This window comes from Vollenhovia emeryi, unplaced genomic scaffold (genome assembly GCF_000949405.1).
Source record: "Vollenhovia emeryi isolate VEMERY1.0 unplaced genomic scaffold, V.emery_V1.0 DF939168.1, whole genome shotgun sequence".
Classification (NCBI taxonomy): domain Eukaryota; kingdom Metazoa; phylum Arthropoda; class Insecta; order Hymenoptera; family Formicidae; genus Vollenhovia; species Vollenhovia emeryi.
In genome coordinates this window covers 795,343-819,618 of record NW_011967198.1, presented here as the reverse complement: position 1 = coordinate 819,618, position 24,276 = coordinate 795,343, and the positions used below count along the sequence as shown (strand labels likewise).

The 24,276-nt window shown below is 47.4% G+C and overlaps 2 protein-coding genes and 1 long non-coding RNA gene across 6 annotated transcripts in view; 2 read left to right on the top strand and 1 right to left on the bottom strand.

Annotated features, from left to right (window-relative positions):
• Positions 1 to 2,356: 2,356 nt before the first annotated feature.
• LOC105564128 (golgin subfamily A member 7) lies at positions 2,357 to 7,441 on the top strand. 3 transcript variants are annotated; one of them, XM_012016280.1, is made up of 4 exons: positions 3,177 to 3,447; positions 3,805 to 3,864; positions 4,044 to 4,208; positions 4,855 to 7,441. In XM_012016280.1, the coding sequence occupies exons 1-4, from the start codon at positions 3,418 to 3,420 to the stop codon at positions 5,143 to 5,145; spliced, it is 546 nt and encodes a 181-aa protein (XP_011871670.1). In that variant the 5' UTR covers positions 3,177 to 3,417; the 3' UTR covers positions 5,146 to 7,441. The 3 variants fall into 3 exon arrangements, with proteins under 3 accessions (XP_011871672.1, XP_011871670.1, XP_011871671.1); XM_012016282.1 differs by lacking the exons at positions 3,177 to 3,447; positions 3,805 to 3,864 and adding an exon at positions 2,357 to 3,167; XM_012016281.1 differs by lacking the exon at positions 3,805 to 3,864.
• Positions 7,442 to 7,768: 327 nt separating this feature from the next.
• LOC105564126 overlaps positions 7,769 to 24,276 on the top strand; it is a 28,097-nt gene continuing 11,589 nt past the window's right edge. Inside the window, exons 1-2 of the long non-coding RNA XR_001009094.1 lie at positions 7,769 to 8,074; positions 8,742 to 8,858. This is a non-coding gene — a long non-coding RNA (uncharacterized LOC105564126). The remainder of the gene's footprint in view (positions 8,075 to 8,741; positions 8,859 to 24,276) is intronic.
• LOC105564124 (cGMP-specific 3',5'-cyclic phosphodiesterase) lies at positions 10,332 to 22,546 on the bottom strand. 2 transcript variants are annotated; one of them, XM_012016274.1, is made up of 13 exons: positions 20,448 to 22,546; positions 18,579 to 18,784; positions 16,632 to 16,960; positions 16,305 to 16,550; positions 15,797 to 16,145; positions 15,408 to 15,577; positions 14,935 to 15,157; positions 14,707 to 14,781; positions 14,597 to 14,635; positions 14,083 to 14,364; positions 13,328 to 13,704; positions 12,805 to 13,241; positions 10,332 to 12,720 (listed from the first exon to the last, which is right to left on the bottom strand). In XM_012016274.1, exons 2-13 carry the CDS (start codon positions 18,630 to 18,632, stop codon positions 12,083 to 12,085), a joined length of 3,219 nt encoding a protein of 1,072 aa, XP_011871664.1. In that variant the 5' UTR covers positions 18,633 to 18,784; positions 20,448 to 22,546; the 3' UTR covers positions 10,332 to 12,082. The 2 variants fall into 2 exon arrangements, with proteins under 2 accessions (XP_011871664.1, XP_011871665.1); XM_012016275.1 differs by lacking the exons at positions 18,579 to 18,784; positions 20,448 to 22,546 and adding an exon at positions 17,106 to 17,113.

Genomic DNA, 24,276 nt, shown 5'->3' with positions numbered 1-24,276 from the left:
ACTGGGTGAAGTTGGCGTCTCACTTTGCACTAATCGATTTTTTGGCTTTAAAGGCCAGAACTATGTGTTTAATGTATCAGGAACTCTAGAACTATTCTAAAAGAAGCCAGAACTCTCAATAGTTAATGAGTTTCCACGAGATGAGACGCTAGCTTCACATACACCATTCCCACTTCATATTCATACTTTCCGTTTTTTCGTTAGCTTCTTTTTTAATGCATCATAAACACTATTTATTCATTTTTCGTGACAAAAAACTCCATTAAACTTACGTAATATAATTATATATTACAAATGTTAATTAAACTTGTGATATTAATTCTATCAATCATAAGATTGGAAAATGACAAGTACTTAACACGTTGCATCACTTTGATACCTAAAACAACCTTTTACATATTTTGTCTATTAACTTCAAAAAATTTGAAATTAATCTTGTTTTATCTCCCCGCAATTCTCTTTTCGGATTATCGCATCAGTGAAATTCAAATTTAAATATAAACTCAAAACATTTTACACGTATGGTTTTGTCTCTAACACTTATTCGAATCCTCGTTCGAATCATTCGAATAAATAACATAAAAACACAGAACTAATGCTTTATTTTGCACAAATAGCAGATAACATAAAAATGTAAGACACCTCACGATTTCTCCGCCGTTGCCCGATGCCTTCTAGGCCTGCTTCTCCTCAGATTTTCTTGTTGCACTCACACAACACTGACACAACATTCACTCGCGAAAATCATCGTTCGGGCGAAATTTCGGGCACTCCCGTACGCGATGTGAAATACCGCGAAACGCACGAAATATTATTAATAAATATCGCATGACTTTCTGTCATACAAATTACTCAAACTCTTTTAATTACTCAAAAAGAACAACAGAGTGAATTGCAGCGCGAATATCGAAGTCGCACAAATTTCTCACTTCAGTTTTCATTACAAGTTATAATATTTAGTCAATGAACGTTACTTATTAATAATAAACGTGTACAAATCAATAGCGTTTTATCCACACATTCATCGCGATCTTAGAAATCGATAACGTGAAAGTTTTTTTTTGTAAATAACGTGAAAGTAATACGACGCACGGAGCGACTCTCGCTGCTGCCTGCCGGCGCGACGTTCGGCGAGCGAGTGAGTGCGGGCGACCTTCGAGTACACGATGGCACGCAAAAACCTCGTACGTCACCGCGGCGAGAGAAAAACAACTACGAACGTTGAGAATTCGTTGTTCCGCTTACGAAATTGAAAATTCCGTACTTAATATTTTGCATTACTTTGTTCCATGACTGTTACTACGTTTCGTGTATCATTCTGCGGACTTATTGGTATCGATTGAATAAACGATTAATTCTGTTTAATCGAGAAAATGTTTCGAAACAAACATCGTCGTTACTTAAATTCTAATTACTAAGATTAGAGATTTTACCTCAATAGTTGTTGCCCACAAATGTATAATATTACTAAATCACAAATCTTTTAGAAAGGGATTCAACTACTTTTGCTCGAATTTTTGTTTCAATCCTTACTACAGATTTTTGCTACTGACAAATGCATGTCCAAGTGTCAGATTTTCTACCTCAGCAGCCAATGGCGATGAGCGAAATGTTAAAAACAGTTAATTTTAAGTGATTATATCTCGGAAACTATACGGCAAATCAAACCCAAATTTTACACACATACTTATTATTATATATCTAAATTAGTTTTGCTGCAAGTTTAAAAAAAATTTGTAGCTTCATCATTTTTCACCCAACGTTCTTTATATAAAGTCGTGAATTTTGTTTTTACGCGTACTCTAATCGCATGGAAGAATTTTGTAATTTTATAAAGCCAATTTCAAATTGCTCGCGATTAAGAAATTGAAAACTTCAAACACCAATATCTTTCTCATTAGACTTCTGACCTGAGCGTTTTAAGTATGAAAATGTTCTGCTATGCGGTTCGCAACTTACTCTGGCATTATATTGTGCGTAAAAGCTAATAAAAAGATTTACCAGGGTAAAAATTATATTCGAATGCGTCGATAAAACAGGTGACTTTAGAAGCCGCGTAAATTCGAAAGCGCTTTCAAATATGGCGGCATCGCTGGAAGCGGTCCGCGAGCAGTATGCGTGGTCTACAGTGCGAGTCGTAGTCGTAAGAATAATCGACTGCGACTGGTCAATTTCGTCAGGCACATAAGAATTGACCAATGATAGGGAGCTTTCCAGCAAGCGACACAAGTCGACACAAATGTCGTTCTGTCTTTCTTCGCATTCAATGAATAATAAAGGCAGAACGACACTTGTGTCGACTTGTGTCGCTTGCTGGAAAGCTCCCATAGTCGACTGCTCTTACGACTACGACTTTACGACTTCTATGTAGACGAGGCTGTATGCGACTCGCGACTGCGATTGCATCGGCGATTACGATTGGCTATTTCAAATCTTTACGGCCGCCTAGCCAATCACAATCGCCGATGTAATCGCAATCGCAGTCGCGAGTCGCCAGTCTGATACAGGCGTATTACGGAATCGCAGGTATGAGATACAAGGCTTGTTTCCTGTTGTCACATGTATATTTTTTCTCATTCTAGCTTACTGCACTAGTTCACCAGTGCAGGAACAGAAAACAAACCTCTAGTGAACAAAAGAAAAACACTCACCGACTCCTTCCGAAATCTTCCTCCAGTTCCCTCTTTCGCTCTCCTCCTCCTCCTCCTCCTCCTCCCCAGCCGAAGGCGAAACGTTGGAAGCGCAGAAAGTACGCGAGCAGGCATCCTTCGCGCGAGCGGAATCCTTCGCTAAACACCTTCGGAAAAGAACAGAACGCCCTCCGATCCGGCGACGCTTGCCGCGCGTCGCTGCCCCGCGAGAAGAAGAGCGGAAACGCGACGGGGAACGGAGCGCGGCGCGCCGCGCCGCGAGCGCGGTCCGACCTGACCGCGTGCGCGCGCATCATTCATGGCGGCCGCGAGTCGCGGAGTCGTGGGTCCGTTCGCGTGCGTGCAGGCAGCAGCGGTACGTCGGCCAGCGAGCCCCCCGGAGTTGACGTCGCGCGACGATCCGCGTCCGCGGAGGCACGGCAGCCGCGAGCGTGACGTCGCGAGCGAGGCTCGAGCCCGGCCGTCGTCGGCAACGTGCCGCAACCAACCGGCAAGACGAAGCTCAAAATGCCACTGGTGAGTCTGTCCTCCGTGCGCGGGGATTCGTTCCCTCTTTCTCTCCGCCGTCTCGCTCTTTCTCGCGCTCTCGCTTCCACCCGTCCGTCCGTCACGCTTGCGCGCGAGCACCGCCTCGCGACTGTCATCCCCCTCGGCGGAGCGAGAAGCCTCTCGCTCGGTTCGAGCTGTCCCGCGCCAAGATCGGGGGTCCCCCGCGTCCCGTCGGCCGACGAGCGAGGAGCGATCGCGGCTGCAAAGCGGAGCGAGGATGCGAATTCCCGTCCTCGCGATACCCGAGGTGAGTGCTGGGCGCGGTTTTTTTGTGGTTAGGTTAGGCGCGACGGGCGCGACGGGGACATGCCAGGACTAAGGGTAGAAGGGAACCGTCGGCGGACTCGGGTCTCCGTCGAGACGTCGCGCCTCGTTTCGCGCGCCCGCCACGTTCCGGAGTCACGCCGGGAACGTAATTTAAAGGGATCGATAATTACGGAAAAGTGTGTCACGCTGTATCACAGGTTGACGCTAACGCCAGGCACGACTGCTTCCAACGTTGGCGACAGTAATGTTTCGTTGCTCATTGGTTTGTGAAAATAGCAAAAAGAAGGCAGCGGCCAAGTTCCAAGCTGGTTACACAACGTTACGTTCTGTTTTGTAGAGCCCGAGCTCGAAGAAGTCGCTATGCGCACTGCCCGAAGTGATTGTTTACGAGAGAAAAGTACGTTGTTGTACACGAATTGGTTATTAATGCTATCGGTGTAAACAATAGTATGCTGCATTGTCCGTAACAAGTGTTTGTTAACGTGTGGACGAGCTCGTTACGTTGCCGGGGGAGGAGAGTTGTGCCTTGTGTTGCAAAGAGCGCAGACTTTTGACGAAGCCGCTGTGTCTTTTTAGGGCAATCATGCCGCCCTCACACCGCTGGAAGACATGTCCGCGGGACGAGGGCAGGCGGGTGGAGGGCCTCCTCAGAACTGTCAGAAAGTTTTTATACAGCGCGACTACAGCGAAGGTACTATGGTCAAGTTCCACACGCGGTTCCCCACGGAACTGGAAAGTAGAGTGAGTATCGCGATCAAAAGTCCCCGATATCTGTAATGTAATACTGTCTACAGTACGCGGAGTAAGCTTGGAGTAACTTTTCCGAGAATTACCTTTGTAGAGGCGACATTTGTGCAGAGAAGATTCCTATAGGGCCAGTTTCACAAACGTCGTTTAACCGCTAACCCACGGTTAATTGATCCTCTGTCTCTTCTTGGATAACAAGATAGAGAAAGATAGGAAGTCGACTGAACTCTGGGTAACAGTTAACCGACGTTTGTGAAACTGGACCATAGAGACAATATTTTTATATAGAGAGGATATTTTTGTAGAGGAGATACTTTGCAGAAAAGATAGAGTAACACTGGAGCTTATACCTTGTCTACAATACGTGGAGTAAGCTTGGAGTAAGGAATAAGAGAACCATGAACTTTAGCTTTTGGTGTAAGGAAGCTAAAGTACAGGCGTGATCTTTTAAACGTTTGTAACACTCGCCGCGATGGCGTTCTGATTCGCTGAAAGTACAAGAGCTGAAGTAGGGGTGAGAAGTAACATTGATTAATTTCCTCACTCCTACTCCTCACTCCAGGCATTGTAGACGACGCATAAGAGCCCAGCAGAGACGGTCGAAAAGTATTTCTCACGAAAACATTTCCCCCTGATCTAGTTGGACAGACAATTGTTCGAGTACACGATCAATCAGTTGAACAACTACTTTGCCGAGGCAGAGCGTGCCAGTTGTTCCACGTACTGCGAGAGCTGCCTATACTGTCTCACGGGTTATCTGATAAGCATATGTACCGAGACGCACTACGAGAAGTGTCTGCGCAAGGTCGCCAAGTTCGTCAGCGAGCAAAACGATCGGGTGTACAAGCCACGCGGCCTCCTGCTGACGGACCCAACGACCCGCGGGCTCAGGCTAATAGAGATCTCGGTACTGGACAGACCTGCGTCGTGACTGCATATTAGCCGATCCAGGGAGTTCTTCATGTGACCCGCCGCGCAGCACTCTGGGCATTACCTCGCCAGAATCATGGACATGCACGCGTTCGTGAATGCCTGTCGGCACAATTACGGGGCATACCGGCTGGTTTGAGTCACGTTCGCAAGGTGCGCAAGTTTTCGCGAGATTTGAAGGAACGGATTTTTTTCCATCAGCGACACCCTGCGGGCCACGACGTTGCTTAGACGCACCTTGCACGATTAATCTTGCCGAGTACGCGTGTAATGAGCCGAGGCTCTCTTGTCGTCGATTCGTGCCTCGTTGGTTTAAGAAGATAAATATGGGTCGGATTTGTAATTATGTGTGTGTATGTGTGTGTGTATGTGTGCGTGTACGTGTGAGGACCTGCGGGAAACGGGGAAACACACCGGAATTGCGCGCGATTGATTCGTGGGAATTTCGTGGGAATTAATTATTACAAAGTAAGCTTGTACAAGGTCGACCTAATTGCGGCAAGAGAGTCTCGCGTTCATTCGCACTCGCGGTGTCTCGATCCTAAGTGGTAGCTGCTGCGTTTTCGAGGGTGGGCGTGCATCGAGGCGCGTGGATGTGTAACGAAGCCGTGGCACTTCTATATAAGTTGAATTTTCTATATGCGTAATAGAACATACAACATACGAAAGTATATCAAGTGTACGGGGGCGAATCAGGGTGGCGCGAGTCGCGCTCGCGTTACCGAACGACGCGAATTTGGCTTCGCCGCGAGCCGCCCGCGTTGATTTGCCACGTATACGACGGGGTCTACATATTTTTTTACTGTTCATTTATGACTTTATCGTATCACCTGCATTTAATTAACGAGACGTGAATGGGATGCGTGTCTGCGTGAATTACTTAGCGAGGAGATGGCATTCGGTGCTGGCGTCTGTAGCGCGCGTTTCGTTCAGGTTCCGCCCGACCGAGAGCCGCGATTACGAGCGAGCCCTCGTACCCGACGAGCGCTGACGAGCGAATCTCCGAGTTACTCTCATCTTCCGCGATGTATCTTCCATTGCGTCTGTGTATCCGCGCGCAAAAAGCGCCAAGTCTTTTCGCAATACGTATATTACATTGGGTGGGACACGTTCGGCTCGTCGCGCGCGTGGATGCCTCTCGACACCGAGGACGGTAGAGTCGATTGATATTACTGGCACAAACCATTCGTCGCGCCGTAAAGAAACCCGAGGATTGGGCTAAAAAGGAGGGAGAAAGAAATTGTGTAAAAAGGAAAAAAACATGGAGAGGTGGTGATATAAAAAGTAAGCTACAAATTGATTGGCAATGTGACCGAGGCGAAAAATACCGTTGGCGATGCGGCGCGAGACTTGGTGCGTCTCTCAATCGTAATTGGACACCCGTCGCGACGCTGGATATGCTTCCCGTATTCCGTTCCCGCTAATTAGTTGTAAATAATAATGATCTCAAACGATACAACGACGCAACACCATGTCTACCTTTACTTTCTCTTTACGCGCTTCGGGAGCCTAAGGCATCGTAACGCGCGAGACGCAACACCAGGAGAGATCTTTTTTCCGGCGCATCTCGAGTGTCGAACGAAAATTGGTCTACGATCGACCAGCTCGATATGCCAACAACGTAACGTGCGCGTGGGGGCCTCAAGTAGAGAACGACAACTTCAGCGAACGCGCGTCAAGATCTCGGCATTCGCGTCCATCGGCAATTCGCGCCTTGTCGCGGCATCGCGTGCTACGGCGCAACCCTCTCGTTCTTGGTCACAATGCCCGCGGAGCCTGTCCGACGTTGTAATGCGATGCTGTCTTGCTGAAAGGTTCTTGCCAAATAAGCATGTCACTGCCTCGGCGTACGACTCTCCCAGCGCGTACGGGCGCACGGGGGAGACGTACGGGCCGGAGATCGTCGAAGGGGAGATATTTTCGGGATCGAGCGAGAGAAGGGAAAGGAGAGAACAGAGCGCGCGCCGTGGGGAAAAAAAGTCTCCCGGGAAATTGCGAAAGGTTTTCCCGTCGACCAATTTCTTTTCGGCGTCGCAAACATCACGTGCTCGAGGGCTCTGACTGCATGTGCGCGCGCGCGCGCGCATGTTGCGTGTAATGTGTATATAACGGATTATAATCGTCGACACGAAGTATGAGGAGACGGAAGGGAGCGAAAGGAAAAGGAGGAACCGTTTGTTATACTTAATTTAATTTAGTAGGACCAATATTGGATTGACGATCCGTAACTGTAAAGGACACCATCGTACGAGTGTAATTTCTAAATGTTTTAATAATAAAAAGACGGCGTAAATATATGTCCCCGTATTCGAGATTCGCCCTCGTCGAGGTAACACACTTCCTTCTCCCTTCCTCGTTTTCTTTCGGGCGCGCCCGGACCTTGCGTTTACATTTTAACGCCGCAGTGACGCGAGACGACGATTGTAATAATGGCCTGCGTTCAGCAGAAAGAGCCGCTTTGCAACTGTTGTAAAATTCGCGAGTCTGATTGGTGTGTTCTCTTAATCTTGAGTGAATTTAAGAGCATACGCCAATTCATGAATTTTACAACGGTTGCAAAGCAGCTTTTTCTGCTGAACGTAGCCAATGATATAATAACTTTGCAAGTTATATAATATGTTATGTAATATATATATATATATATATATAATGTAACAGCCTTCAAAGTTATTATATATTTATAAAATTAGAACTTGTAAGCTCCGGACTTAATGTCACCGACGCTTAATCGATCAAAGTGCCATATAACAGTCTGCTTTTTATCTCTCTCTCTCTCTCTCTTTTTGTTTAGGCAATAAGTAAATCAAGTAAGGATGTGTTTAATCGAGACGATGTTGAAGGTACCATCGGTTTTATCGCAAATTTAATGCAGAAACGACTGCCGTGCACTGGCGCCCTCTCGGCTGATAAGACTGCTGGAGCGAGAAGCGGTAAGTTGTCTCGGAAAAGTTCGGACTTTGCTCCTCGGTCAAGTTCGAATCCGTCGCGAAATCGAATTTTACCTCCCGTTTTGAATACAGGCAACATTCGTTACACTTTACGGAGAAAAATGGCGCGAATATAAGATTTAAACGAGAGACGGAGAACGAGCAGCTCGGACTGCCGTGAAGTTGGCCGCGCGTCGCTGCGACCTATCGATAGCGCTTCCGGAATCGTGCGCGCTCGAGTCCGTTGAGTCGCGAGCAGTCGCGGGGCGACGCGTTCGAAACGTTTCGCGATTCCCGCGTCAGTTCGCGGGGCGAGTCTCGCGACTCAAGGATTCTCGCGTCGATTACGCGCGTCTCACGGGCGTATCGTCGCGCGTCGACGCGTCGCGTTTGCGGCGAGCGTTTGCCCGAGCCGCTCTTTCGCCGAGGGATGCGCGGTCCTCGTCAGGTGCGTACACGCCGTGTTTCCACAAGCAGCCGCGTTGATTTGCGTTGATTGCGACTTCTCGCGACGGGTCATCCGCGAGTGGTCGGCACCGGCGAAGCCCAAAGCGAAATCACGCGCGAGTCGCCGTGCATCTCCCGCGATTCTACGACGGATTTCGCGCCGCCAAGTCTCGGGCGCTCTTCGTGCACGACGGCCATTTCTCATTTAACATTGTGATTTCAGTATCGGGACCGGCCTCTCCGTACGTCTGAGGAGTCAGAGTCTCTCGGCCGCGACTTATTTCCCCCGCCGAGGACGGCGGTTGCGGCGAAGGCGCAATGGCCGCGCGATCGTCACCAGGTACGTGTCGCGATTTTAGAATCGTGCAAGAAGCGCTTTGTTCACTAAACGAAATCGAATACTTGAAATTTCAACGAAGTCTCGGATATTTAGTTTGAAATCTCTCGTGCCTCGAATGAGGAAGGAGCCAGCGTTTTGCACGTTTTATCGATAACGTGCATTAACGATCGGCTCGGGCCGCCGCTTGAGAAAAGCCCAATTTCTTCAGATTCCAAGTATTCGAATTCCGATTGTGTTTGGCAAGTATTTTTATTTAGATTTCCGTAAGTTCCTCTACGAAATAAACGTTCTCGTATCGAATCCATTCGATCGGGTTAAATTAAAACACCTGACTTCTTCTCCGCTCGGTCGGCAAGCAATTTGAACCGCAAGATTTCAGGGCGGCGCGTCGTGATCTTCGCCACGCCTTGGCCAACGATGAAGAGACGAGGGGCCGAAACCAGGGGGCGATCCCTCGCGTTCTCGGGGGGAATTTCAAATAATTCGGCACACCCGCACGCATCTGCTTGAGCACATCCAGATTTTATTTAACCATGTGCAACAATTTCTGATAGGCATATTGATTCGCAGCTATATCAAAAGACTAGAAACCAGTCTCACTCTCGTGTTGCTCAACTCTCAGACTCACACTCGGGGAGGGGGCGGGGGGGGGGGAGGAAGGAGAACATAATGCGCTCGGCAGGTCTTGCCGGAAAGTAACGAGGGGGCTTTAACCGATTTCCGATCGCGGCCCCTGACGTCAATCGAACGCGAAGGAAAAAAGAAAGAGAAGGGCGGAATCACCGCGGGCTCCGATCGCTCGGAGATCGGAGTCGCCCGGCCCGGGATACGGCGCGTAATTACGGAGCGGAAACGCAAACGGATTTTGCCGCGGGCAAACGTAATTTACGGGTGACCCGCCGATCTCCCGAAGGGTTCAACGATTCGACGGAGCTCGAGCTGCGGAAATGACCAGTGGGACTCGCGTTCATGCTTGCGTCACGGATCACGTCGCGTTGCGTGCGCGCGAGATTTAATCCTATCGTTGCCCGCGCTGACGAGACATTAATACGACACGAAAGTACCACCGCCGGCTATGTACTCACTTCCACGTACACATAAGGACGTCGCATACGTGCGCAATGAGAGATACCGAAGGAAAGACATTCCGAGATTTGTGCGATCGTATATTAGCGACTCTCCAAGTCAGCTTGCCAAAAAGTTCCCCGAAAGAAAAATTTTCTTCTCTGCGTACAAGAATAACGTTTTATTTGTTCACATGCGAAGTTGGAAGTGCGCTCTGTTTCGATCACTTACAAAATTTTAAGTCGTTGAAATTCTTTTATTCGCACACGATTCGAAACGCAGTTGAATTTACTCACTCGCGAGACCCCTCTCTCTCTCTCTCGCCTCGTAAAATTCGAAAATTTTAATTTGTGTCATAAGATTGAAAAGTTTTTTTTTAAATACGTATCTACTTATAATTTTTTTTATTTGTAGAACCTATGAAATATTTTAAACTTATACATTATTTTTATTTGAAATTTTTAAGGTTTGATTAAAATGAAGAAGTCGACTCGAGAGCAATTTCTCTCTCTCTCCTCTCTCTTTTTTTTTTTGCTTAACCATATCGATTGCGCATCTCTCTTTCTCTCTGTCTTCGTTATCGCGGAGATCGCTCTGAAGAAAAGTCTGAGTTGATAAAAACAATGAAACTGCGCTCGTTTCCGACCGAAACTGCCGTGGAGCAGCGTGTCCGCGAGTCCGATTCGCGCGTCTTCAATCTACAAGCGTCATCGTCACCGATCCCTTCGCACGCCGAACTGTATAGCCTAGAATATCATCGAGATGTGATACAAAAAGATTGTCAAAATTGAATTCATCATCGTTATCATCATCAGCGTTATCATCATCATCATCATCATCATCATCATCTGACGACGCCCGACACATTCACACATAACAGCACGCTTCCTCGCGTTCTACGGGATTGCGATTATGAGCAATGTCGTTGTGAGGTGCAACGACCGACCGTCGAGTTCTCTAGCTACCTAGCCATCGACTAAGCACACGTGTTTCACGTAACACCGTTGTCTACGTATTATCGCCTTAAAACCTACGGGCAACAGTTTTCTCGGGGATCCGACGCGCCGATGTACGCCTCATGAGATCACCACCTCGTCCACCCTCTTTCCCGATCCTCTCCTCCCTTTCTTTCCTCGAGCCGCGTAATTTGTTCGTCCTCGCGCCACGAAGATTCGCCGTCTCGTTAATCACTCCGGTATTTTGATTCGCCGTTTTCTACGCCTGGCAATGGAGAGATTGGAATGCGCGCCGAAATCAATGGAACGTCTTTGTTGAGCGTATTTTTTTTCTCACCCCGGGAATTACTTTCCCGGGAATTACGTAGACATGCGTTTAGTTGGTTCTATAATTTTCTCACTCGTGCTAAGTTTTACGTTGAACTTTGAATACTTTGATTCGAATTCGCGCCTAATTCGGTTAGATAATATCGAGATTCTTAACTCTTTACTTCTCTTTTAAGTCGTGAAATGAATAATGATAGAGTACTACAACGGATCTTTCGATAATCAAACCAGTTCTCTTCGAAATGCGAACGATCACATTGCGATCTGTTTTACTCTCTTTGTACTGAAAATTATTCTCTTAGTCGATCGCAATTTCCTCTTGTCGATATTGTCAGTTTTCTCAGATCTAACTAAACTCGGTTCTTTGCACGAATATTCGGTTTTTACAAATTGCTAAATTTATCGCCATTTCTTCTCACCGCTCATTCCTTTTCTGTCTTCTGATTTCTGATCAAATACGATCGTTTTGAATTAAAAGATCCTATATAATGATCATTCCTGCTAATATTTCTCTCTCTCTCGCCCAGAGGATTCATTTCCCACAAGTATTTCGCTGCAACTGAAAGCAGCTACAAAGAAACTTGCTTGAAACAGTCCATTTGGTATCATTCTACTCTTCGGGAATAGTCCGACTTAGTTATTGAGGCAGACAACGTTATTCTTCTAAGAGCGCCTTCTAGGTTCACCCTAAAGCTCTTTTCCAATGACAGCTCGTTCGTGAATCTGCCAAGCTTCAGCCTCCAGGTGATCTCAACGTTAAAGATTCCATCTTTCGCGACCTGGAAGCTGCGATGTGTATTTAAATACCCATTTCCAAGTGTCGCCACTCGTTGGCCATCATTCGGGGATGCTCTCGAGCGTCGTCGAAGTTAGCCGTCAAATGAGCAGGCACAGCTTGTTGCGATTCTTCCTCTCCGGGAGCAACGCCTTCGACTTGCCGGCGTCCTCCGAGCTGCTCCTGGCGTAAAGAGACCTGCTGATGCGATGTCGGACCCCTTTGCTCAACGTACGTCCGCCCTTTCTCAGCGAGGCGAACCTGCCGAGCGACGATCTGTCCGGCATCTGTTCCCTCTTGTCGGGGTGGGCGCAGTTCAAGGTCGTGACCGTGAACTCGATGTCCTTAGGCTCGTAGGAAACGAATTCCTCCACCGGCTCCTCGATCGTGTCGCGGTCGATCCACGTTAGTCCCATCTCGACCTTCTCCGCCAAATCCTGCCAGTGCTTTCGATTCTCCGTGGTGCCCTCGTAGAGCGGCAGGATCCATGGGAACGTTTCCGCTAAGACTTTGTAGAGCGGCAGGCAGATGACGTCGATGAAGCCGACCTGCATCTGCGGCAATTCGTCCCGCCTCTCGCGATCCATCATCGCCACCGGCTGTTGGTTGAGCTGCAGGCGCTCCAGGTCGCCTTGATCGAAGAATTCATCGGCCACCAGCTTCGCCACGCGATGCTGCACGTCCCAGGGCTTCGCTATCGCGCTCACGTCGCACGCCGTCATCATCATGCCGCATAGCACTGCGAAAAAGGAAACGGGCAAAATTGATTAGTCGTTCGCGATATTTGAAGAGTCGTCCAAGTAAAAAGCTATCGAGGAATTACATTCTTTCTTCTCCTCGCTCTGCCAATCAAACTCGCCCTCGTCGATCACTTCCATGAAGCGATTCCTCTTCTTAAAGTACATCGCCAAATCGGTCGACAGAATGGCGCTCTCCACGACTTTCATCACACGTCTATAGTCCTCCATTGATAAGCTCTGAAAAATGTTATTGCTGTCAGAGTTCAGGATCATGACGCACTGGTCAAAGTGATGGTGCTCCATCGTGCTGGTCGAGTAGAGGATCGCCAGCGGAGATTCGGTTTTCGTCTGGAACGCGTTGTTCGTGCCGCGATGATCCAGATCGTGACAAAGGCAGGCCACCAGAAGCCCGAGGATTTCCAGATCGGTCATGAATTGCTCCATCTTGCCGGTCTTCAGCATCGCGAACATCGTTTGCGCGACGTTCAGCGCGTGCCGCCAGTTGTGGTACTTTACTGGCCTGTCGGGAATAATTTCCAGCTGTAATTCCGTTTAAGGTTGCGCCGCCATGGGACAAAATTAACGAAACGGGATTTGTATATGCACCTATAATTCTTCTTCACACTGAGGATCCACCTGCACAGAACGTCGTACGGTATGTGGAACTTCTGTATGAGGTCGCACTGCTTAAACATCCTGATGGTGGCGCGGCACGTGTCGTCATCGGTGAGGTCGAAGTCGGTGAACGTGAAGCTGTAGAGGTTGTACGTTTCCGCGGACGGTATGCGATCGGAGACGAGCCGCAGGGCGTCGTCGTTGTTGGCGGTCGCGTGATAGCTCAGGCACTCGAGGGCCACCTTCTGCTTCGCCATCAGCTTGCACGCAGATTCGTACATCTGCGTGTTGTGAATACCGAGGCCGCAGAAAATAGCGAACGCCTCGAATATCGACACGTCCGAGTCGGTGAACGACGTGCCGTTGTCCTGCAAAGAATTTTTTTCCCACTATTTATAATAGTTCTTAGTAATTTTATCTAGCGACCGCTGATAGAGAATATCGTTCACTATAACGCCATATCTGTTAAGTGATTTTCTTTTTATCGCTATATGATGAATTTTATGACGATACATTGCTCGACACTCGGTGATCTATTCTCAAGCAACGTATAGTTTGAAAAGTCAACAGCATAAAAATCGCGTGATGTATAATACGGCATATGCAGATTAACGGATTATTAAGGCTTAAATGCAAAGTATATCTAAATGCAAATAAACTATCAATAACAGATTAATAATAGATTATTCAGGGATTATTGCGGATTATCGCTTAAAAATTAGGAACGGAATTTTATCAGTTCAAACCTTGTTGATCAATTGAGCAACTCCGATGACGATTCTCTGCCCGTTGACGATCGGCATGCATAGGATACTTCTGATGGGCTCCTTTCCGCTCTCCATCACGTCTTTCTTCAGCCACGTGGCCACGTCGCCAATGTTGAGGATTTGACCCGACGCGGCGACGTACCTCGCGATCTGACCCAGGGTGCTCGACAGGTTGTTGCTACTCGGCCGATAGACCCGGGCCTCTTGCGTTTCGTTTTCCATCTCGAATACCATGGTAAACTTGCTACCTTCGTTCGATGCCTGGAAAAGAATAGAGCGTGCGAACGTATCGTTTGAAAATGAAAGACTGAGATAAGAAGATTGTCGACTATCGAAGAGATCTAATGCGTTGATCAACGCCGCAGAAGTTAAGCGGAGGAAACGGCGTACAAGGAATGTACGTTCGCCTCGTCGGCAGGGCTGGAAAATTGCATTTTCTTACATACATATTTACGTGTATACTCCGGGTTTATAAACTATCGCGATCACTTACATGCTGCTGAATAATATCCTCCATGTCGATGTTATTGCTCTGAGCCGCCAGGAAAGAGAAAAAGATCATCAGACATACAAATTCGAGTAACACGTGGCGGTGCCACTCACCTCTCTTCTCGACAACGGCTTTCTGCTCTCTTGCACCGACTTCCCGGGCCGCTCGACGATTTTCTCGAGATGCCCCTAGAACGAGACATCTCTTATTGCGTTTTTGAACGCCCCTACTATTTACACGGCAACATTTTCATTTTAGTTATTTTTGCCCTAGCCGGTCTTTCCGTGTGGGTAACAAATCGTAGAGAAATTAAGTTTCTCGCGGTAAAAAGGCACACTTACTGCCTCGCCGCAGTCCAAATCCAGCAGGTAAACGGCGCACCTCTCGCACTTGAGCAGCTCCTTCGCCTCGGTCATGATTTTCGTGACGAGACACTCGAGATTGTTCTGCTCCTCGAATATGTTCCGCGCCAGATTGAGGAGGATCTGATTGCGTCGGTATTCCTGCACGGACAGCTCGAACAACTGCGCGTTCTGTATGCCGATGCCGCAGAATGTGAGGTATCTGCGATAATCGATGCCGTCGTAAAATTAGACGCGCGATCGTATTAATAAACGCATCGATCGCGCGCGGTGCCGATTATAATTGCGCGTACACGGCAATTACATAGTCTTGTAACTGGCCTTGCGCCATTATGCAATCAGTTAATGTAACTGTACACTCTAACGTCCCGTCTAGGCGCCCGGTTATTATACGCAGCCATTACGCCGAGTTATAAATTTTCCGAGTACACATTCTACGGTCTTTCCCCCACCTTTGAAACACCTCGACGTCTCTGTCCGTAAATTCGTTGCTGCCGTTCGTCTTGTTGATGATCTGGGCGACCCCGATGACGTCGCCCTCGTAATTGCAGATCGGCATCGACAGAATCAATGTCGTCTTGTATCCGGTTCGCATGTCAATGGCGCTGTTGAATCGCGGATCCTGGCGAACGTGAACAGAAATATGTATTTTAACTCTGTCGACAAAGATACGAAACTCGACGTCGATTAATTAGCTCTTAGACGATTATTCGGGGGAGTTGGTTATAATTTTTCTTCGTCGAGCTACGGTATTGTGATTATTATTGTGGGATTGAAAGGAAGGTTCTAAAGCCTCAGCGAATCATATCGATTAGACACCCCAAGAAACGTAAGCTGAAACCTTATAAGCGTCCTTGATGTTGATAATCTCCTTGGTTTGCGCCACGTAACCGGCGATACCGACTCCGAACGGTATTTTGAGCTCCTCGTTCTTAGCCCGTTGAATGGCTTCCTCGAGCTCGGTTTCCTGAGTGACGTCAAACAGCTTTGCCACCAGGTACCGGTCCTCCAAGGGTCCTTTCGCCAGGAACAGGCTGCCGCGATCGGCATAAGTGAGTAGGCCGACGTTCACCAGGATCTTGTGGCAGAGGACGTTGATGTCCAGTTCGTTCGCCACGTCCCTTATCAGCTCCATAAACAGATCGCTCTCGTCCAGTCTACCGAGCTCCTCGCGACGATCCATCAGTGTGCTGAAAGTCCTGCAAGATTTAGTACTTGCGCCGTCTACGATGTAAGGCTGGATTAAATTTTCCGAAAAGTTTTTTAGGATTCCTTATTTTATAAAAGTGTACAATTGTGTTATTTATCTGAAACGTGACACGGGGTGATTTGTTGTTGATGTTGCTTACCTGTTGGGACTCCTGCTGCGCTTTGCGGGTGAACTCGAGGCCAGCCAGGTCTGAAAGAGATCGGATGTGACGCTGTTGCGTTTGCCCCGGTTGAGAAGGCTCTCTTCCTGCTGCATGCTGGGCGCACTCGGTGCGCTCGGTGTTATTGTTTGTAACATACACGTGCTCTGCAATCTCTGCCGAAGGTGGAGGCTCGCTTTCTCCCGCAGCCACTTTTCGGCCAGAGCGGGATGCGCCTCCAAGTATCTTCGCCATAAGAATTTAGTAGATAAGCGTACAGAAAATTCTTGACACCAGATTAACACGTTCAATTAAAACAAATCAAACCTTCCAACTTTATCGATAGTGAGGTTGACGTCCTCGTCGTATTCGGGTATAGTATCCTGGCAGCTGACCCTTTTGCCTCTGCACAGCCTGGCGATCTCAATCTCTTTCACATCAGTCTTTGTACTTGTACTTAGGGGTACTTTTGATTCTGATCGCACGGACGTTTTCAATTTGTCGGGACTGTCGTCGGCGGTGCCGACAATCTCCGATTGCTCGGGATTGAACGAGCGCACCAGAGGACAGTCGCCCTTCTCCTGTGTCATCTCCGACACTGGCTTCGTAGAGATCTTCATCGTCTCGAAGTTCTCGAGGTTGTTGTTATGATTCGCCTAGGAAAGGTATCGCAAATCGAAAGTATCTATTTCGCTCGCCACAACTTACATCTTATTTCACTTATCTCTGATTCGTACTGCTATTCATTTTGAGTCATACTACTATAACAGTTCTTTTGAGAGATTGAAAAGAGCAGTGTACCTTAACCCTTTGAAGCATGGTGACAATCCACGTTACCACCTCAACTTCTTTACTTTTTGGACACTTAATTTCTAGTTAACGCATTTAGGTCGGGGTGTTTGCATTCTTTGGGTATCTTAGCAATAAAAGAACATTAAAAATGTTAAATAGTCTTTAATATTTATTGTAAAAGTTTTATAGATAAATAAATATGAAGAAACAGCAATTTCTTCGGAAAAATTCATTATTGACCAAGTTTATTAAGATTATTTCTTGACAACTTTGTACAAAGGGATTCTCGGGTTCGCTCATTACGAATCTGATGTCGGATTTTCAAAATTCAAAATGGCCGACCCAAAATGGCGGATGAAAAGTACGTGAATTTCTTAAGTTTTCAAGTCTTTCAGCATTTTCGTTCGATTACGGTATTTAGGGACTCATCCCGTCCGCGTCGTTAGCTCTGGGTTAGTGCCAAGAACGAGTAAATTCTAAGAAATGATCAAATTTTGCATCCGCCATTTCGCGCACGCTATTTTTTATATTCTATAAGAATTTTCAACTGAAATTTAGATTTCACGGATCTTAATAATATCTAAATAATGTTTCTTAGCATAGTTGAATTGCGGTTGAATAATGTTATTCTTTTAAGTTTGGAATTCCTCCATCTCTTGAATCCGCCGTTTTGAATTATGAAAATTTGATCACGAATTCGTAATCAGCGGCCCCAAAAACCCTCGTATACAAACTAGTAAGAATATTCTTAAAAGTCGCCAGCAGTAATTAACAGCATCAGTGATTTTTATTGACCGTATCTGGCAATTTTTATAATACAGAACATTTATTGCGAAAAATATTACCTCAGCCAGGGTTTGAACCTGCACCTCCCTTCTCTCTCGGTGGTCGAATTGATTGAGACGCCCGCCTAGAGAGAAGGGAGGTCCAGGTTCAAACCCTGGCTGAGGTAATATTTTTCGCAATAAATGTTCTGTATTATAAAAATTGCCAGATACGGTCAATAAAAATCACCGATCCTTGTATACAAAGTTTCACAAAAAATGATTCAATAGAAAAATGTATGCTTCAAAGGGTTAAGTTAAATTGAATAATTACTAACTGTTGTATCGTGAGCAGGACCTGGATTTTGATAATATACTTTTCTGAAAGAATAATTCTGTATGCTAATTATATCCTTGGAAATTATTTGAATTATTTTCGCGCGTGTGATTTTTAGGACATTGTGAATTTTCTTTTTACGTATACGAGGATCTTTTTATATAATTTCTTACCGTAAAAGAGAATTGTGAGTAAGCGGTAGCATTAGGTTAAAACTATTTTGATTTAAAGTGTTAAAAGCGTTATTTAAGAATTCTTATTTTCGGACCATCTTCAAGACGTCAATATCCAGGTTCTAGTCACAAAGTGCCTTCAATTTGTTTAAACATCGCAACTGTACGGTTACAACGACAAAAGCACTAATGCAAACTGTTTAATTACTTCCGTGTCGACGGCCTCCGACAACTCATCATCCACTTCGTCTTCTGCTTCCATATCACCTTGAGCTTAATGTAACGTGCATCGAGCGCAATAGGAACGTTCAGTTATGCGACGAGAGCCGTGCGAATAAAAGGAAGCTTCATATCCCGTCGCTCTTTCGTTTCCCGGTGTTCACGCACGTCTTCGCAAGTCCCGGAAATACGAATCTGAAAAAAAAACAATTGCGGTTTCTTCGTGACGCGAAGCACTTTGCTCCGATAACTTTATCCTCTGGCAATTGCTAGCAACATCGAAATATTACTTTTTGCTTCTTCTTTATACTTTATCAGCTCGCCGACACGATCTGTTGAAGGAACACTAATTAAATTAACTTGATTAAACTAAACAAACGATTCCCGTTACGCTGAACGCGTCAATAAAAATACGCCGGAATTAGTATTGTTGCCAGTACCAGGCCGTTTTATTCACAGACGAATGCTCTTCGATAATTCGCATTGATTTTTAATGTATAAATACGTGTACGTACATGTAGCAAAATGTAAAATTTAATTTTCCATTTTACCGCCTCGGTTAATGTCATTCGCGCTGACGTAATTTACGGCTGCTCGGTGGTCGCTCTAGAAATAATCCGACAAGATCACATGCGACTTAAGATGTGCTTTAAAATTTTACCACCTTATCTGAATGCTCGAAACGTGTATCCACGAATGTCGAGGATTGAGGACGAGCCCATGAATTTTATATTTTATCGATATGAGTCGTGTAACTCGTACACGGCTCGACTTTTCTTTCTTTCCCAGCGAGTTCTCGTCCTCTCACGCGTTTTCATCCTCTTTCGCTCGTTTTCCTCCTCCCCCCCCCCCCCCGCGGAGGGTCGAAGGCAACGACCCACCGGGGAAATCCACGTCTAATCACTGAATTATGAAATTACGCAATTCAATATTCATGAAGAAGGCCGCCCAGCCGCCGCCGGCGTCTGCAATTCTCAACGAGAATAACCGCTTCGCATTAAGTCCCTTGTTAATACGTTTCCTGTCGATGATTATCCTGCCCGCGCGCGTCTCTCGCTCTTAAAACCCTGACATTTTATCCGCTAAATTGGAATCGAGACTGTGGATAAGTGGAATGTCACGGCGACATGAGTGGACGTGAATTCGATGAGCATTTTTGTAAATTCTCTATTATTATATTGAAGTGCGCCGTAGAGCGTCGCAATTATTTTTCACTATACGAGACCTCGCCGTCATACATTTAATTTTGAAATCGCGAATAAATTGTACATCTAAAATATTTCAGCTCGCCACATCTTTCAGCTTGGCTCTTTGAGAAGTAAAAATATATTCCTTTTATCTGCGCATTTATAAAATTATGTTTAAATAAAATCTCATTTTTATCATTCATTTACGTCACTAGAACGAGTCCGTAATTATTATAGCTCGAAAACTGTTAGAGCATGATATTCTCGCGAGTAAAAATCTTGACGAGGAACAAAGTTACGCTTCATTTTCTTATAACACGTTCCATTATAACGTTTGCCTCTTCTTTCAATTTAATCGCCCTAATTTGTTAGCCCAAGCTGTGATTATACGCGAGGCAAATATTCGAAAGAGCTGGCGATTTAACATTTCTAAATTTGTTTAACAGTTTTCCAAAATACGTAAGTACATCGGTTCAATTGTCAAAGACGGAACGTGCCGTCGATGATTTACCCAAGGAATCTAAACGGTCAGGAATTCGCGACCGAGGACTCCCTCCGTCTTTTTTTTTTCTTACTCTCTCCGTGCATGAATTTCATCGCTTATTTGCACTACAATGCCCCGAATACCCGAGGATACGCCAGCATAAACGCAGCCACCTGCGTTGGCTCACCTGCAGTAAACCATTCGCGAGGAATGTCTTATAAATGCAGCGTGTCCGGCCCGAAATAGCCATCACTCCTGCAAAATGTCATTCGCGTTTTCTTGCCGCACGTGAACGCTCGCCTTCGTGCACAATCGAGTCCTTCGTCGACAGCCACGTCGAACACACGTCATTTCAACGGACCACAACGTTCCTCGGCGTTTCATCACCATTTCCCTTCGGCGCGAGCGTTATCGGGCGCGCGAGTACACACAAAAGTCGCATTTTATTTTTACTCCACCCACGATTCCCTCTCGGAAAACATGCCCTCCTTCCTTTCGCGTCGATATCCTTTCTTTAATTTAAGCATGTCAAGGATACATTCGGCTTACTGCGTTCCGCTTTTACCCCGGCGTGCGTCGAACACGATGCACTCCCGAAAGCGTTCAGTCGCGATCGGCTTGGACGGTACTACCGATTGCTCGCCGAAAAGCGCGATCACGCAGACGCATCTCGTGCGACTCGCGTGTATTTTCCCATTTTCTTTCTTTCTTTTTTTCACGTTCAAGTTCGTCGCCGTTCGATATATCCGTCACGGCGTGTGTTTCGCAGCCTCCGGTATTATCGGCGAGACCGCATCGCTCTTCCGCCGCAGGATTGATAATCCCGCTACGAAAGCTTCGCCTCTCCCAATGTTGAACTCAACCGCGGTTTTTCTATTCTTCCCGCCCTATCGCATCGTCCCTCGCGCTAATTGACTTTTCATTTCTCGTCCCATGTCGATTTCATTTCGCGCCGACGGGCACGGAACGATCGAGCGATCGACAGGAGCGTTCACGTGCGATCGACCGCGGGCTTTAAACGGGAGGATCCTCGGCCGCATCCGGAAGCGAGATCATCGTCTCCTCCGCACGCGGGCTTCGATCGTCCCCTCACGTCGTCGGCCTCAAATAGAAAAGCCGTTCCCTCGCCCCTCGCACCTTCACACCGAGTTATTTATCGGGGATCGGTGCGATCTGACGCGGGGGCAGGATCAACGCGCGGCCCGCGGACACGCGATCGCCAACTCGAGACCGCATCGACCGGCGCGTCCTCGCGAGCTCCTCTTCCTCGTCCTCATCCTTTTCCCCGCCGCGGCAGGACCTCGTCTCGAAAGGGACAACGCCGCTGGACCCTCGCCGCTGTCTAGCAGCGAGCCGACCCCGGAAGGATGTTGAAATCGTTCGGCAGGCTGTCGATCGGCTGCCAAGCGCTGACCCGCGTAGGATCGCTCCGTTCTGCCAGTGTCATATTTCGCGATCAACTCGCTGGCACCCTTCGCAGCTTCCACTTGCTCCGGGACGCCTCTCGATTTCCGCTCCAGTTTCGGAGACTCGGCGTGCTCGCGAGGGGGATCGCGCGATCGCCCGAGCGTAGGATGTCACCCCGGGTCCAGGGCGATCGCTACGCGACGATCAGCAGCGGTGCGCTTCGCGCCGGGACGCGACGCGACGCGACGCGACGCGACGGCTGGCGGCGACGTCGATAGCGGACGGCTACGGACCGGTTGAAAGCTCCGAGCTTACTGAAGTCTCCCTCTCGGGGTCAGGCGGACGCGGGTGTTCGAGGAGAGCGGCGCGGAGTGGTGCCTCGGCTGGTTACGCGTCCGAGCCTCCCACGGCTCCTACGCTCCGCTTCGCTCCGCTCCGCGCGCGTCTCGTACGCGCGCTACCGTCTTCAAGGCGTATCACTATCTTCGCACTATCGGACTCGCGTACGCGAGTACGTGCGCACCTGTGCGTCTCTCCTTCGGGGTAACACGTGAGTCCGACGGGCGCTTATCGTCCCTCGTGGTCGCGAGTACTATTCGAATAGCTATCGGCACCTGCGTCTGTGTACGTGGCGGAGCTCACGGACGCTTATCATCTTCGTGAGTAAGGTAGCCGCGCTCGATGTGCGCGTGTGCGCGGGGCTCGCGTAATGCTTATCTCCCGACTGGTACGGGCAAAGTTGCGCGTGTGGGTCCGCGTACGTGTGTGTGTGTACGTATCTATATATGTATACGTGTGTGCGCACGTGCGGCAGGGATACCGAGGAGACGTCTTCTCTCTCGCGCGCGCTCTCGGCTCTCGCCGTGCTCCGGGAAAGATCGATAGCGGCCGGCGGAGAGAGAGAGTATCCCGGACGCAGGCAGGCAGGCCAGGCCAGGCGGGTAGATGAGCAGGTAGGCAGGCAGGCAGGCGAGCAGGCGGGTAGAACCAGGCAGGCCGACCAGGCAGATCAGGCAGGCAGGCAGGCAGGCAGCATCCCCTGCCATCCACGAGATTTTCAGCTTGGAAATTTCACGAGCGCCGGCCGGCGTGCGTCGATATCCGATGATGATGCCGCGCGCGCTCGATCGATCGACTCGCGTCGCGGCGCGCCGCGCCGCGCCGCGCTTTACTCTACCGCGCTCTCCCGCGTTTCGCGGGGGCTAACGAGCGCGGGACCATTAATCGAACACCTGTGCCTAATGCGTTTCGGGAAATTTAACTATCGGCGTGCACGTCGTTATTAATGCGCCGGTGTACGGGCGCGCGGCGTTACGGCCTCGAATTTCAACCCTTAAGCGCGCTTGGTGCCCCACTCGTGAAATTTTCATGAAATTCAGGCAATATTACGGCGAAAGTTGTTACACGGTGTATCCGTCATTAATATCGGGGCGTTAAAATAAATGAGATTACTCTTTTCCACGTGTGTGGCCTTTTGATATTCGATATAATAAAATTGGGATGTCGAACGCGCAGAGAGAAGGAGCGAGAGAGAGAGAGAGAGGGGGGGGGCGGTGCTCTCAAGAGTTTAATTCTTCGTTCTCCAACATAATGAGGAACAATCCCATCCGTTTTTACGACTTTTTATATGATTTCTCTCGTGACGGAAATTAGTTTCTAGCTTTACAGAAAATATCGGAGCGAGAGAATGTAATAATTTGTAAGCTCCACTTGAACACGGCTTGACATTTGAAGGTAATCTCGCAAATTATGGTCTTTCGCTTCGAGTTTCAATTAATTTCAAGTACCGTCAATAAGCAGCGTCTGGTATGTTCTCTTGTAAACAAGATTTGTAACGTCTAACGAGCATTGCGTTCTCCTCGCTCTTGATGCCAACATAATCATTTGGTATTATATGTAAACTCTTATCAATGCTAATTAGCAAGCGTCCCGTGTTAAACGCTCCACGGTTTGTTATGCAACATACGCACGTGCGTATACGTAGCTCTGACGTGCGTCCGTCACGCGAAAATCGGATTACGCTCGTGTCCATGTACACAGTGTGCCGCGCATTCACTTCCGGATTTAAGTCGTTGCTGTTTTCCGTCCAGTTTGAATCGAGATTAGCACATTTTTGAGCTAGTGCGCCTCGATAATCGGACTTTAAATTGACTTTCCGTCGCAGCCGAGTCTAGAGGGGACGCTCAATTTGCCAAAATCAATAAAGTTTCAGCATTAAATATTAATACATTTTGAATGTTACACGCAGCTAATTCTGCAGTTAAGTTGTGTCGAACTTGCGCCAAGACCTTATCGATCAGGTTCGTCAGAAAATTGCAAATTGCGAGAAAGCGTGCGTTTTTCGAATACGTTTGAATATTCTGATGCACTGTAAAAAAGTATGTAAAATTACGTACATAATAAGTGCGATTACACTATTAATAAAGGAAATATATAAATTTGTGTACTTTTACAAAAATTTGCTTTACTCTTTGTCGTGTAAATACTTGTTTGAACACGATGAAAAATTACAAAAAATTATAAAATTTACACAATTAAAAGCAAGCAGTTTACTTATTATATAAGTAGTAAATTTAATAAAAAAGGTTTAAAAAAAGACGCCAAGTATA